This window comes from Nipponia nippon, unplaced genomic scaffold (assembly GCF_047370975.1).
Source record: "Nipponia nippon isolate SJK-2023a ecotype South Korea unplaced genomic scaffold, ASM4737097v1 scaffold_7, whole genome shotgun sequence".
In the NCBI taxonomy this organism is placed as follows: domain Eukaryota; kingdom Metazoa; phylum Chordata; class Aves; order Pelecaniformes; family Threskiornithidae; genus Nipponia; species Nipponia nippon.
This window is the reverse complement of record NW_028262391.1, coordinates 4,590,763-4,606,693: the sequence shown is the minus strand read 5'-3', so window position 1 is coordinate 4,606,693 and position 15,931 is coordinate 4,590,763. Positions and strand designations below refer to the sequence as shown.

The following is a 15,931-nucleotide window of genomic DNA, read 5'->3' as shown; positions in this document are numbered from 1 at the left end:
TTGCACCCTCCCAAAACGCCGCGATCCCCCGCGGGGTTCTCCCGGGCTGGGTTGGCCGCAGCACTGTTGGCTCTTGGAGGCTTTTTGTGTTCGTTTGCTGACCCGAAGCCTCAAAATAGAGTCAAACCTAATTCTCCTGAACGGAAAAACTGCTCCACGCCATGCCTCATATGAGCTGTGGAGCGGTGGGAGTGAGCTCTGGTGGTCACCTCGGTGCGGAGGTGGTGGTCCCTGATGCCCCAGCGGAGTCCTCCCCGGCTCCACTGGGACCAGCTACAGCTCCCCATCACAGGGAGCGCGCCTGGCAGCCTCCCCATTCCCCAGGGAACGGGAATAACAACAGGGAGCCCATGGCAGGGACACTGGTGGCCCTGAGCACGCCAAAGGGGAGAGGCGGCCGTGGCCCCACGAGCGATGCCTGCCTCCCCGCGGCCCCAGCGCCTGTGCAGGGGGGTGAGGGTGCCGTGACACCCCAGTTACCCCGGGGAAAGGTGGGTGCCTGCAGCACCCCGAGCGGATGGGCAGACATCTGCACTCCCCGGGGCTTCGCACTGTAGTATTCAACCTGCGGTCATTGGCTTTAGGTTTTTTTGTTTTTTTTTTTAATTGTGTAAACTGATAACCATTTTTTTTACACAACAGTGCAAGTAAATACCAAAGTCAGCCCATTGAAATGGATCTTCTACAAAGGAAATTTTGAAGCACTTAAGACAAGATTTGTTCATCTCTAGCTTCAATTTAACATTGAAAAAATATCAGACCTGCAGGTACCGAGTGGCTTAACAAAATTTATATGGGATTTTTTTTTTTATTTATTTTTTTGGTTTAGTCTTCCATTTGAAAGTTTTACATTACTATGGAAACTGATACTAAGACACATTTGTCTCTGGCTTTCTTTAAAAATCCGTTAGTTCCTGTTTGATTTTTAAATGTAAAGGCACACAATAAAGCTTTATGCATTTATTAAAATATACAGATTTTGGTAAATTTAGATCTTTTTCTTAGTATCTTGATAATATATATATATTATACGTATGGTTGTCAACAACAACACAATCCTTTGAAAATAAAAATCACTCCATAACATATCTGCATTTTTTTTTCTTTCTCATGACACACTACAAGATCCCATTGTACAATGCACCAATGGGCTTCTGGAAACCACAAAAAAAAAAATCAATAGAACAAACTTTTTTTAACAAATACACCAATTTCATACCAGAACTGCAGAGAATTGTTACACCAGAAAGTACCATCTGCAAAAAAAGCAAGATATACATCAGAAAGACTGAACAAAACAAAGTGAAGATCATTTACAAGCTGGATTTACAACATCCCATGTCGTTCGGGGCGTGATTTCTCTGCTGCGTGGAGGATGCCGGTGTGCTGGGCCTTGTAACCGAGCGGTCGTAACTGTGCGGAGTGAATTTGTGGAGGGACTGAGATCTTATAGCGTCACTCTGGAAGGTTTGAGGTATTTATGCTCCGTCTGTATCATGCATTGGGCCCCTGGGGTGCATGACGGGGCTGTGTGCCTCTCACCGGTGGTGGGAGCGGGGTGGTACCTCTCCGCCTGTGTCCTCCTGATGGCCAGGGGGGTGGGAACCTCCCTGAGGGCACCCAGGGGCAAAGGCTGGATTTTGGGGTTACAGCAAAACAAGCACTTGCACCTCCTCCCAGCATCCGAAACTGCCCCTGGGGTCAGCGGTGCCCAGAGGCGATGGACACGCACGGACATTTTGGTGTTCGCAGCTTTTGCTTGTGCCCACTGAAGACCCCAAGGCCCACTACAAGGGAGGGCCCCCGAGCTCCCAAATGGGGGCGGAACCCGCATGTCCCCCAGGCACTGCCACTCGGAGCAGGGTGGGGGGACCCAGGCAAGCCCCAGCCTGCGGCTCGGCTGCCTTCTCCTTACTCTCCAATGTTAGGTGTGATGCAGTGGGCTCTGAAGAAGGGTACAGCTCCCACCCCCTGCCACGGCGAGGGCTGACGGCAGCCCGTCCGCACCAGACAGTGCCGTAGGATCAAATACTGTTTCCCGGCGGTCCTGGGGACATGGCACAGCTGTCCTGCCCCGGTGCTTCCCCGGGAAGGGGAAGGAGGATGGGTGAACAGGAACAAGAGCAGCTGAAGGGCTCCACTCAATGCATGGGTCCAATGGAGAGGATCCTGCAGATGCCAAAGAACAAGGGATCAAGCCCTCGTCAAATTATACGGCATAACTAGAGCGGACACGATGCCAGACACTGGTACTGGTAACTGCTCTGTAGCAAGAGATTAAGGCTGCAAAGGGAATAACAGGTTTCGATTCAACAGGGTACCTGGGCATGAGTTTGTGGTTCGACAGATGCCTAAATACGGTGCAGAAGCAGGACGAAGACGACTACCTCGGATATGGTATAGTACAAGAGCTGGTAGGAAAATAGCGTCAATCTTTCTCCCTGAAAATGTAAAGCCAGTCCTGTGAGGCGCCGTCTCTCGTGGGTACTTCTAAGGCATTGAGGATGAGAGCAGCCAAGCGCGAGCGAGAGGCAACCTTTGCGAGAGGCACTCGGCACCACCAGAAAGGTTTCCCAAGCTGGCCCGTGAGCACTGCGCACATTGCAAACAGCTTTTCGGTGGGATGCACTCGGGATTTCTGCTTGTGGAAGCGTGGTAGCGGCTGGCAGCAGGAGGGGATGCAGAGCAAAGCTTACGAGTCCTTTCGACAAAGCCTCGCTCCCATCCTGAAGCCCTCACGGAGGCCAGACTTCCCTTGGCTTGCCTGGGGTGCTCCGGGTTAAAATCTGCAGAATCGGATGCTCTTCTCTGCTGGGAAAAGGACTGTGGTTTGTGAACATTTGGAACAGGAGCTGCAGGTGGGAAACTTTTGCAGCCACGGACAGAGCCTCTCCCTTTAACCCTGGGAGCGATGGGGACTGGTGCAGGCCCAGGCATCCTCTGCCCTCAGCAGCCCCCTTGCCCATGAAGGGTGCCAGGCAGGCTCTGCACTGTATTTCGGGGGACTAGCCAGTGCACTGAAGTGTTAACGGTTCTCAGCATCACACATGGAAATCCTGCCTCATGCCCCCGTCGATGTTAAATTGTCCCCTGGGGTGCCAGCAGCAGCCCCTGGTACTGGGGGTTGGTCTGGGCTGCTCCAGGGGAGCCCCGGGGATGGATCCGGCCGCAGCCTTCAGCAGCCAGGAGAAGGATGGGTGCCGCTGTCTGATGGGGTGCTTCCTTGGTTATTATTTATTCAGAAGGATGTTCTTCTGTTGCAGTGTTTTAAACTAAACATGTTGGTGATGGGCTCCAGGACTGGGCCTGCTGCTCATTGCTGACTCAGCAGTGCAGCTGCTGTCTGGGCTGGGGGAGACAGTGGCTGCGACCAAACGCCATCACTGCTGACAGTGCTGCGGGGACGCTGGCGGCAGGGAACCTGATGGCACTGCTGGGTGTCATGGCCATGCTCGAGCCGTACCGGAGGGTTCAGCTATGAGAAATGTCCACCTGCTGACCACCTCTGCCCTGCGAGCCACCATCTCCGTTTGATTTCAGGTTGAAATACAGACACTTACAGAATGAGCAGCGTTTCAGTGTTTTTTCATACAGCATCCACCAAGCCAGGATCAGAAACAGAGAAAATGGTACAAGGTGGAGATGGCAGCAGGGAGGGAGATTTCAGCAGCTGAGTCCTCTCCGCTTGCCACGTGTGGCCCAGCCCTGCCAAGACGCAGCTGACCCACGGACGTTGCTATTTTGCAGGGGCATGGACACGTCCCTGAAGGACCGAGGCCAGAGCAAGTGCTGGAAGGTGCCCACCACATTGACGGAATTACAACAGAGTCATTTCTGTAAAAGACACAACGTGGTGAAAACAGCACCCAGCCTCAGACTGGTGATGCTCAGAGAAACAGCGCGTGGTCCTCGTTGACTATTCGCACAAGGTGGGTTGAGCCAAGAGCAGGTCACGGCCCTTGCTGTGACCAGAAATGGGACCAGGCTCCCAACCACAGATTTGGGATGTTCGGCCGTGCTGGGATTTCAAGGTTTGATTGAGACACAGACTAATTTTGAATCCCAGTATTTGGGACGCTGGATTTGGGGTGTGGGGATGGACACAGGGGTAGCACTGCTGTGCGCACCAAGTGCCTTTGTGCCAGAATGGGCTATGGAAATGCTGTGTGATGGGACCAACATCCCTGGATCCACCTCTGAGCTACTTACTCCCTTGCAAGAGGTTTGTCCATCTCTGTTTTGTACCTACCTACCCCTTTCTCCCTCTGGCTCAGCTGTTACCTCCAAGGTGGTTCAAAGAAAAAAACACACGTGCTAAGAAAGTGCCAAAAATGTAAGAGTGGCATCTCACCGCTGAGGCTGTTGGGTGGACATTCCCTGGGGACAACTCATCTCGTCCCCTCATGCGGCTCCTTCCACCTCTCAACGCCCTCCCAGTTTGGCACATCTCCCACTCCACCACCTCCGCCGGCGCGGCTGGTGCCAGGAGATCAACCAGCGCCGGGGTATCTGCCGGCATTCACCAGAGCGGGACCCGACCGATGGAGCCGGGACGGGCCACGGGTGTGTTTGGTTTGTGGTCAACGGCAATCACAGAGCGTGTCCCGAGGACCGGAGGTGAGCGGGGTGGTGGTGGAGGACCCAGGGAGGACGGGACGGGACAGGACAGGAGAGCCGCGGGGACCCTTCCTCATCGGCTGGGCAGCGCGGCGCCCTGCTGCCTGCCCCACTACTCAGGCGAGTAGTCCAACTCGTCGTTGGCGATGAGAGCCTCCGACGGCGGTTTGTGCCTGCCTTTGCTTTTCGACCTGCTACTCGTCCGATGGCTTTCCTTTGCTCCTGCCATTTGCTGGTATGAGAAGCTCTTGTCCTCGGAGGGACCCCAGCTCGGGTAGCCCTCACCCTCAGTGGCGTAGGAGAAGCCATCATCCACGGAGAAGGGGTCGACATCCACGTCGTAGCGCTGGTATGTGCTCTGGTGGAGGGCCTCCTCCCGGGCGCTGATCTCCAGCGTGCTGTTCCACATCCCATAGCCAAAGTAGATGAGCAGACCTGTGGCGGGCGAGAGGGAGAGGGCTGGACCCTGGCTGCCCACACTGGCCCCACGACCCCGGATAAAACATTGCTATAAACACACCATGCCCCAAAACAGCACCTGCCTCCCCAAAACCCATGGCAGGGGCGGGTGGGGGATCCAGCCTGGCTCACCGCCAGCATCCTCCCACCCAGCGCCGGGCTGGCGCCAGCTGGTGAGGGTTAAGTGTATCTAAATATACGTGTATTTTTTAAGCTGGTGTGTTTTGTAGTTGATATCTGCTCTTCAAACCCATCGAGTTTGTGTTTTCGAGCTGCCAGCTCAAGGGCTGTATGTTTTAAACATCAGCTGGGATCGCTGCTGGCCACATGATTGTGCCATCTGCAGCTTCGGTGGGACAGCAGCTCCCAGCAGACGCGTGGAGGCTCCCAAGTGCTGACAGCCCGCATCGCCACCCTGTTGCCCTCCCAGCTACCCTTTCGTCTCTGGAGTGTTCTCATGCTCTCAGTCTCTCTCCTGCTGGTGCTCGCAGTCATGTGTGCCCCAAGGTTGTCAGGATGAGCGTATTCGGTATTAAAACAGCTCTGAAATCCTGTCTTCCTCCCCTCAGGAGTTTCATTTCATCTCCCTCTAGCCCTACCTGATCTCACCTTCCTGCACCAGTGCTTTTCCTGGAAGCAAATGTCTCTGGAGATCAAATTTCCAGTGGATCCTGGGATTAACCTACCCCAGATGTGTGCATAGAGAAACCCAGGCTTCTCCACATGCTGTGGACTGGCCACAGGGGACTGCTTGTGAGGTTAAATCCAGAGTCTGTGTGGCAAGACCACACATCTCTGCCAGAAAAGCAACTGGGATGTGCCTCCCCCAACAGGTGAGCAGCCGTGGATGGGGCTGGTGGAGTCCATCACACCTTAATGGAGTGGCTTAATTGACTCGTTGCCATTGCTGGCAGCTGAAGAGGTATTAGATGTACCCACAGGGGAAAGTATTTAATCACAGTGGATTAAATTGATTTTTTGGAGTTATCTTTGCTTCCAAAGCTTTCCCTGGATTTGCAGCTTCACCTATTGCCTTTGAGGGCCAAAAAAGCACTGAGCGTGTCTTCTCCAGCCCAAAGAGTGCATGTGGCACTGCCCAACAGCTTGGCTGGCGGTTAGGGGACTCTCAGAGATAGAGCTTTGCTATGGGACCTCAGTTGTGCAGGACTGACTCAGGGTAACTGCAGTCCTCACCCTGAAGCAAAAGAGGGAATGGCAAAATGGAGGAAAAACATGGCAGCAGCCACCCCCCAAAGGGTGGAAACCATGAGACTACTCTAAACTCTCTGAGACACCAGAGGGAGTTCCAAGGTCTGTTAATGTCATCTCCTGGCTCTGCCAACTGAGCTTAAACATCTACAAATGTCGGGAGGCACCTGAGAAAAGCACGAAGGCTGGTGAGCCCAGTGTGGTGGCCTGTGCCTGCCCACCGCTCCTCCAGGAGGGATGATTCCTGCCTTTATGGGAGGTGGCAGCTAACTATGACCTTTGCATCAACCCTCATTCTCTTTCCCCACCACTTTCTCCCTCTCGAGCCAGGACCCTGAACCCTGATCCCAAAGGGGAGGGCTGCTGGTGGGATACTTGGCCAGGGATGGTCCTTTTGGGTGCTGGCACCATGCTCAGGGTCTGCTGTCTGCAACTGGGGTTCCTGTGAGCTGCTGCAATATATATGTTTGCCCAAAGGGTTATTATTTCTCTTTAAAGAGTCCTTGGCTTTGATATTGTCTTGTTGCTTCAGTTCTCTATAATCCAGACTTGGGAGCCTTCAGGAGGAGCTATGAGAGCTGCTCTTTTTCTCTTGGGTTTGTGGAATAAGTGGGCTGCAATGTAAAGCAAGGGAAACTATGGACATGCCAGGCTCCTAGCTATGTGCCAGGAAGCCTAAATTTGGCAAAAAAAGGTCCACAACAGATCCTGTGAGTTCCAAGATACCGTTGCCACAAAGTTAAGGACTTAGACCAAGAAAAGGAGATACAGTCCACAGATCCCTTGACTCTGTCTCTCTCAGGGCTGTTGAGGCTGGGCAGCTCTGGGCTTTGGAAATGCAGTGCCGAGATTTTGGTGTGGGCTGTTGAAGAGCTCAAGTGGGTGAAATATAGCAAGAAAGCAGGCAGATTTCTGTAGGAAACCTGCCTGTGAGGCAATTTCCAGAACCCACCTACTTTGCATCAAAAGACTCATCAAAATAGTCACCTTTGTATGGAGCAGTTTACTTCCATCAAACTGACATTTCTGGAGGTGTAATTTTCTATTTAGCCATGGTTCAGGGGTTTGATTAACCGAGGTTTCTAAGAACTTCAGGATGACAAGGGGCAAATGCAGAGGACTGGGTATGTCCCAGCTGAAGAAGCATCAGCCTAAGCACTCTAATTAGGGAAGTTATTATTAACATCCTTTCAAAAGAGTGTCAGTTAAAAAATTAAAATAAATGAATCCGGGACTCACCCACAAAACACCAGACGGCAAATCGGATCCATGTGACTGTGGAGAGCTTCAGCATGAGATAGATATTCACCAGCATAGCAAAGGCAGGGACGAAGGGCAAACAAGGTGCCATATAGGGCAGCTTCTTGGGGTTTTCTGGCTGCTGCAAGATCACAAACACCAGCACAACGATGAGCAGGATCATCAGCACGACAAGGAGGACAGCCCACCAGCTCTGCTCGGAGATGTAGTCTGCCCCGAAAATGATGAAGGAGCAGAAGATGAACATCAGGACGAAGAGCAGGAGCACACAGGTGGTGACCGTGTGGCCGGTGGCTGCCGTGGGGCGGTCCATTTTCCCCGGCAGTCCAAGGTGGATCCTCATCGTGTAGTAGCGAGGGCCAATCAACTTCTTCAGCTTGATGAGGTAGATGTTCTCAGACTCATCTGCCTCTATCCCTGAGGTCATGTCGACCGTGCCATAATTGGGGTGATTAACGTTGTAGGTGGATTTATCAGATTTCCCTATTAGCATCTCGTTATCCCCCAGGGATGGCAGATTTTTTGCCCCACACGTGTTAGTTGGTGGGCCAGCAAACTCTTCTCCTTCACTCCCTGGGGAGCAAGCTTCCTTCTCGCAGTCGGCCAGGATGCCCTCTTTCTTCTTGGTGTGCTCCTCGGAGAGGAATTTGACAAAGCCATCGATGTCGCTCTCGGGCTGGTATCGGAGGAGCAGGACACAGACAGAGACCAACGTGTAGGCGAGCAGCGTGCCGATGGACATCATTTCTATCAGGTCCCTCAGGCTGACCAGCAAGGACAGCAGCGCTGCGAGGAATCCGGAGACGATACAAGCCACTACGGGAGTTTCCGTGTAAGAACTGATGTGGGACAAAAATCTGGAGTGTGAAACAGTTGCAGAAGGTTAAAATTGCAGATGGCAGAGATTCCCTGTCTCAATAACTTACTCAGCTGGAGGGGCCAGGCTCAGAGCTCAGAGCTCCCTTCAGCTCTTGTTGCTTTTGATGCTCTAGACTCCAGACAGCCAGAGACTGGAAATACTGCTGAACCAGATTTGGAGTTAGATCTCGGTCTAACTGGCTCTGAAATGGACACTTGGACACTTGCACATAAGTGCCAAGATTTTATGCATATAAGCTACTCTCCTTTGCAAGTAACTCTTGAATTAAATGCTCATCCTCCCACAAGCTGAATCTCTAGGTACCAGCACCAAATGAGGAGATTTTGCATAGATATCCCCTGATTTTTTTCCCCAGGATTTTGCTTTGGTGTGTGCCCTGTTCTGCAAGCACTGAGTCTGTGCATGCCCACTCCTCCCTGCAGTGATGGCACCGGGCTACCAGGGTGCAGGACAGTCCCTGTTCCTCCCAGCACACTTCCCCTCCAGGTCCCAAGGGAGAAAAACCAAATGCCAGCATGGGCATGACTGACCTGAAGAGCAGCCCGTCACCAGCCATGGCGTAAATGACTCTCGGCATTGGGAAGAGGGAGCCCAGCAAGCTGACGGTCAGGCCGGCCACGGACCCGATGGCAACGATGAACTTGGCTGCGTAGAAGCCACGGGCGACAAACATTTCCATCAGCGGGGACTCAGTGTCGATGGCATCGTAGGGCACCATCAGAGTGAGGATGATGCTCACCTGGGGAAGGCAAGAGGAACAGGACACAGGTGTCAGCTGGGGACTTGCAGGGCACGGGGGCTGCTTCTCAAGGGTGGAAAGCCAAAAAATTTCAAGTCTGATTGGGATTATATCCCCATGTCCCCTCTGGAGGGGATGTAAAATGCTAGAGGTAAGGCCTCCGAAGGCAACAAGGCGACACCTTGAACCTTGCTGCAGTGGTGATGCTGGAGGCTGGTGGGGACTTGGTGGGGTAGGTAACACTGGCCACGTTCCTGTGTGGGGACAGCGCTGCCTGAGTCACGCGCTCCCCATGGGACAGACCCAAACCCCAAGATGGCATTGCTTGGGGCAGCACTCCGACCCCATTTGAGCCAAAGAGAAATTGGTTTCGAGGGAAGCCCACCATGCTACAGGAGAGGCAGGGAGTGAGTTTCTTTGAAACGATCAGAACAATATTTTTTCTCCTTCATGACTCAATTTTGCTCTTTTACAGGGAAAATCCCTGAGTACAGACATGCCTTTATTGGGGTGCAGAGCAGCTGGATATCTCTCACACGGCCATCCCTACCCATCTTTCCCTTCACTTGGACCCTCTCCCATATCTCCAGCAGAGGCAGTGCTGCTTTTCCCAAAAACGCAGAGAAAGGTTGCTGCAATGCTGCTGCTCCTTCCACTTTGCTGCACTTCTGGATGCAAAAATAGCTGCGAATGGGGATGAGGCATGAGTAAAAAAAAGGCTGCCACCATCTCCCTGCAGCCGGCAGAGGGATCTCGGCAGGGCAACAGGAGCCTGGGGACAAACCGGGCTGGGGCCACGGGGAGCCTCAGCAGGACACTGCAGTCATACGGAACCACAGCTGATGTCTCAGTTCCCACCAAAGAAAGGACCCTTGTCTGAGGATCAGGCTGGCACCCTGTCTCATGGGGCGGGAGCCGCACAGATGCCCAGAAGAGACACGCTATATGTATATATTTACATATACATATATATATGCATACATACATATTTATGTACATTTATATATGTATAACTTGTACTTACGGACACGTATGCTGTCAAGCATGTGACGAGCGAGGCTGTGATGGCGTAGGGGATGGAGGTGTTGGGACTTTTTGCTTCTTCTCCCGTGGTAGCAATGATGTCGAAGCCGATGAAGGCATAGAAACACGTGGCAGCCCCTTTGAGCACCTGCGTGGAGGAGCAAGCATTTGAGTGCCAGGAGGGAGGCTGGCACCCAGCCAGGGAGAGGGAACTGAGCAAAAACGAAGGAGTTCTGCCTTGTCTGAGCTAAAGGGTGAGTGGGGGCAGATCAGGGGGTGCGCACATAAAGCTGGGCATTCCCATCTGGGGACTGACCCTGGGAGCACCCATAACCCGGTGATCTGGTCTAGGGAAAAGATTTCAACATGCAGCCTGAGTCACTGGAGGCATCTGCAGCTTGCTCGTGGTGCACCACAAACCTGTGCCCGCGCAGTGCCCGAATCTGCTGGGAGATCGTGGCAGTGACAGAGGTGACAATTAACCAATTTCAGGTTTGCTTTCACAATCCTCCACCCCAAATCTGTTTCTATTAGTCGGGATTTGGAGCATGTTTACACATTCCATCTTAGCAAGATGTCTCATGGGGCAGCAAGATCCACTAGTGGAGGAAGCAGAAGAGAGCAGCAACAGTCAGATGTGAGCCACTTTCCAAACAGCCTCTGTTTTGCTTGGAAGCTGCAGACAGGTTAGGAGCACACGTTGGAGCACTTGGGTGAGGAATTATTTGTACTGTTTAGTTATTTTTTTAATGTGATTTTTTAAAATATATGATATTAGCAAGGACATTTATAGGAAAGAAAGGCTGAAGCAGGCTAAAGACTGTATGGCTGCAAGTGAGCTAATTTGCAGTTGTAAAACCCTCACATACGTCTAGCTAGCTAGCTGGGTGCCATGTGTCCGTCACATCTCTGTCATCTCAGCTGTTCAGTGATGGAGCACACGGTAAAACTCACCTCTTTCAGGGCACTACCTGTAATGATGGGAAGACCCTATCGGTTTTGATGTGTTTCAGATATGTATCTTTTAAAGCTAAGGTTTTTTGCCAGGAGATATTTGGTGAGTTGAATTGGAGCTAAACAGCTATTTTCTATTTTCTCTTTTTCATTCCTATTGTATGGCATAAAAAGCCAAGCACAATCCAAAGGTAAATATGACCTCTGCTCTCAAATGGGCCTTGGTGCTCTTCTCCTCACTGTTGCTCTCTGGCAGAGAGGTATTGATTTACTGACGGGAGGTGCAGGGACTGTATGGCAGCTTGGGATCCTTTCAGTAATCAAGACTCTTGGTTTACTTTACTTTCTTGCTTATTTTTCTGCACAAAACCCCAATGGAGTCAAGCAGTGTAAATCTGAGAAATTATCTTGGGTTTAGGCCAGCTGAGATATTTTCAGTCTCTGTTCATCCTTGGATAAAAACCAGTGCAAGCAAGCTAAAAAAGCCAAATACGTCCAAATTCTCAGTAAGCTTTGAGGGAACATCCATAAAATAAGTACTGGCAGGTGGCATTATGAAGTGCTCAAAACAAATGCTTGAGAACATTGTTGTTGAAAACCAGCCAACACAAGTATCTCCCCCTCCGCAGAGGCTGAGCCAGCTCCTCCTGAGCGCCCTGTCTCGATGGCCACTGCGTTTTGCTCCATTGCCTGGCAATTAGTGGCATTTCCTGGTGTGTACTTTCACGTGGAGTTTGGCTTTCCAGGAGGACATTTTGGAAAAGTTCTGAGTTTATTCTAAGAGCAGGCAGGAGATAATGAGCCAGCAGTGTGGCCAAGAAGGCCAATAGCATCCTGGCTTGCATCAGGAATAGTGTGGTCAGCAGGACCAGGGAGGTGATCGTCCCCTTGTACCCGACACTGGTGAGGCCGCACCTTGAATCCTGTGTTCAGCGTTGGGCCCCTCACCCCAAGGCGGCCATGGAGGGGCTGGAGCGTGGCCAGAGCAGGGCAGCAAGGCTGGTGAAGGGTCTGGAGCACAAGGCTGGGGAGGAGCGGCTGGGGGAGCTGGGGGTGCTCAGCCTGGACAAGAGGAGGCTGAGGGGAGCCCTCATCGCTCTCTACAACTACCTGACAGGAGGCTGGAGCCAGGTGGGGGTCGGTCTCTTCTCCCAAGTAAAAAGCGATGGCACAAGAGGAAACGGCCTCAAGCTGCGCCAGGGGAAGTTTAGGTTGGATATTAGGAAAAATTTCTTCCCTGAAAGGGTGGTCAGGCCCTGGCACAGGCTGCCCAGGGAAGTGGTTGAGTCCCCATCCCTGGAAGTATTTAAAAGCCGGGTAGATGTGGTGCTTAGGGACATGGTTTAGTGGTGGGCTTGGCAGTGCTGGGTTAACGGTTGGACTCATTGATTTTAAAGGTCTTTTCCAACCTAAATGATTTTATGATTCTGTGACTCTATAAGGGCAAAACATTGCTGTACTCTTTGGGTTTGGTGGAGTGAGGAGGTCTGGATCCAAGCCTGCAGTGGTGGAAGCTGGAGGTCCCTGGCCAAAGCGCAGGTGGGTTTGGCAGGGTTGGGATTTGGAGAGTGCAGTGGAAGTAGGGTGCGTATACCATGAGCAAAGCTGACCACGTGGCAGGTGGGTGGCACGGCTTAGGTGCTGCGTGTCCCTGTGTGCACCCAGGACTTACCCCCGGCCATCCAAATGGCAGGAATTGCCCTTCAGACCAGTTGGCACCTTTGACGTAGAAGACACCAGCAATCATGATGAAGATCCAGACTGCCAGGTTAATGACGTTGAGCACGTTGTTCAGCCCCACCGAGTTCTTCACCCCCATGGCCACAATGATGGTGACAAGGACAGCAATGACCAGAGCAAGAAGGTCAGGGTATGACTCCTCTCCTTTCCCTGGGTAAGAGAAAAGAGGTGTGTAACTCTCCATCCATAGCTGTGGACAGCATCTCCAGAAACTCTGTGGGGGCTTTTAAAAATGCTTTTCAGACCCTGAGGCTTTGCAGAACTCCTTGATCTCATTGCAAAGGTGGTCTCCATATGACCCTGCCTCTGCTAGCTAAAGCTGTTTTATTAAGGTGATAAATCCTGATGCCTCAAGACACTGTTAGGAGTCCTGGGAGGGCAGCAGACAAATGATCAGGTCCCAGTTTGCATAACATGTATCTGCCAAGTACTAAATAAAAATCAATCAAACATTAAGTTTTCATGACGCAGGTACAGGACAGCTAGCTGTTTTACTTACTGGTAGGAACCATGGACTGTTGCTGGCACTGCTGGTCATACAGGACCGTCACAGCCCTAAGTTTCTACATGGCGGTACTGCAGACACCAGCTTGCACTCTCTGACAAGGCTCTGCGTGTGCCTTAATGGGACCGAGCAGAGTGCTCCTGCTCTGTTGTTAAGCCTCTGGCATTTGACTAATTTTTCTGGGTGCTTATTCTGCTAAATGCCAGCTCACCCCAAAGGGGCTCAAAGTATCGCGTATCCCATCCCCCCAAATCTTGTTTGTGAACCAGACTGCAAAGGCAAAGTACCAGAGGCAGACGGATGGTAAATAATGAATGAAGCCTGATATCCATGTCTGACTTCTGATGAGCTTCCAATTACTTTTCAGGCCCTAATTAATGCAGGTAGCTATGCACGACGTGACCCACCTAGTCCGTTCAACGTCCCAACGCTATTGATCATCCAGCGGCTGATGGTGTGGTTGGCCAGCGAGTCGAACATGCTGCTGAGGGCGCTGGCACCCGCGGCCGTGCCGATCAGGTACTCCAGGATGAGGTTCCAGCCGATGAAGAATGCCACGAACTCCCCCACCGTCACGTAGCTGTAGGTGTAGGCAGAGCCTGTGGTCTTGGGGACCCGCACGCCAAACTCAGCGTAGCAAACGCCTGTTTAGAAAAATACGAAGCAATGTAAGGAAAATGTGCTTGGAAAAGGAAAAAGTAAAACTGCCTTGGTCCCACCTGCCTGGAGGTGCCAGGAGGTGCCCAGGGCTGTAGTCAGCATCAAAAGGAGCCCAGAGACATCGCAGGGGACCATGGTGACCCTCCCTCCCCAATCGTTTGGCTTAAAAAGCAGCCCATTTTCCCATTAAAATCAAGCTGTGTTGGAATTTTTTTGAGGATGCACAGTTCAAACTACCCAAAACTTTACAGCCTGTTGTAGAAGAGTCTTCTCACAGGTGTGTGCCCCTGATGTGGGACCCTCCTGCATGGCCAGCTGCAGCCCCACAGACACAACCGAAGCTGGGGGGAAATCCAGGCACAGGGAGCAGAACTGGGCAGTGCCGGTGGTGAGGCCCTTGGAGCACTGTTTCCCTGCAGTAGCTTTGATGGTGACAGATACCTCTTCTTCCCCATCCATCAGTGACACCATATGATTTTTGCCAAGAATGTTTCTCTCAAATGTTTTATTTGTGGTATCAATATACTGACAAGCTCCCAGTGCTTTTCACTGCAGAAAACTTTATAGCCCTGGGAAAGGTGGTGACAGTGAGACCTGCTAGAGGACAGTGTTTGGGTCGGGGATGGTTATAGCCATCGCATGGGATCCTGCACCAGTGTTGCCCGGCCTCATCCTAGGGCAAGATGCCACAGGAGGGCTCACACAAGGCTATACCTCTCCCTGCCCCGACTGTGCAGTCTCCAAGCGCTTCTCTTGGGTTATTGCGATGCAGATCCAGACACGAGCACTGTCCTGATCATCCCTGCTCTCATTCATACCGATGCCAGAGGAGTTTGAAGCCATCTTATATTGAGAATGTAAGTTATTCTAACACTTAAAAACGTTACATGTAAGTCTCCTTCCGAAGAATAATTGCAAAACTAACTTTCTGGAAGAAGAAAAGCAAAAAGAAGTATTTAGCTGGAACTGTTTGGGAGGAGATTTCAGTGGACTTGAATATTTTCCAAACTCCTTGTGTACTTACTACGTCAGGATACTTTTCAATAAAAACCTGACCCTGACACATTGCTCTCTTAAAACAACCATTAACTTTTATTTAAAAGGAATGGATGGACTTAGTCATAAATTCCCCAAATATTAGTCAGAACAAGTGCTGGAAGGCCACGCTGCATACTGCATGTTTAACAGTGATTAAGCCCCTGCCCCGAAGACCCCAGTTCAGCTCGTACAGGTTAGGGCTGTTGTTATCGTTGTGTAAACATGTAGTAATTATTGAGTTCTTTATCAACTACTTTTCTCTGTTTAGAAGGTAATAATTGCTTCAAAATTGCAATCAGTTCAGTATAGAGAGAGGAATGAATAATTTATAAAGATGTTATGAGGTCGTTGCTCTTACTGTAAGTGCAGTTTTTACACAGTACAAACACAGAATTATTGAATCCTTAAGCTGAATTCGGTGGTGCTTCTTTTCTCAGTGTTGGAGGATTTTTATATTCCATTCACTGTTTCACTTGCATGCATTGCTTTTCAATGGGACTCTTCAAAACTTGATTTCTGTAAAGCAGGCCCAACTGCAGGAGCAGCAAAACATCCCCATCATCCAGCCCTACAGACAGTCATTAGTCAAAGCTGATGAAAAATGCATGCACTCGGCAAAGGTAAGACTTTCATAGATAACTACAGGCCTGAATGATTTATGAAACAGGTGCTCTGATGGGGACAAGTATCTAGTTTCTCTCCTTGATGGCCTTGAAAATCATATAATCTTTCGTGGAGGCAGCTCTACTTTTAGTCAATGACAAGATAAGGCTTAAAGAGGATTGTTATTGATACAGAATGATAATGGCAAAGCAAAGATATCAATATGCATAAAATGTTTGAGTTT

At 51.1% G+C, this 15,931-nt stretch overlaps 1 protein-coding gene across 1 annotated transcript in view; it reads right to left on the bottom strand.

Moving 5' to 3' along the window:
- Positions 1–945: 945 nt before the first annotated feature.
- SLC7A14 (solute carrier family 7 member 14) overlaps positions 946–15,931 on the bottom strand; it is a 33,037-nt gene continuing 18,051 nt past the window's right edge. The window contains exons 3-8 of the mRNA XM_087740210.1: positions 13,794–14,030; positions 12,814–13,031; positions 10,189–10,335; positions 8,956–9,164; positions 7,525–8,402; positions 946–5,052 (exon numbers count right to left, since the gene is read on the bottom strand). Coding sequence (XP_087596336.1) covers positions 4,730–5,052; positions 7,525–8,402; positions 8,956–9,164; positions 10,189–10,335; positions 12,814–13,031; positions 13,794–14,030 — 2,012 coding nt within the window. The 3' untranslated portion in view covers positions 946–4,729. The remainder of the gene's footprint in view (positions 5,053–7,524; positions 8,403–8,955; positions 9,165–10,188; positions 10,336–12,813; positions 13,032–13,793; positions 14,031–15,931) is intronic.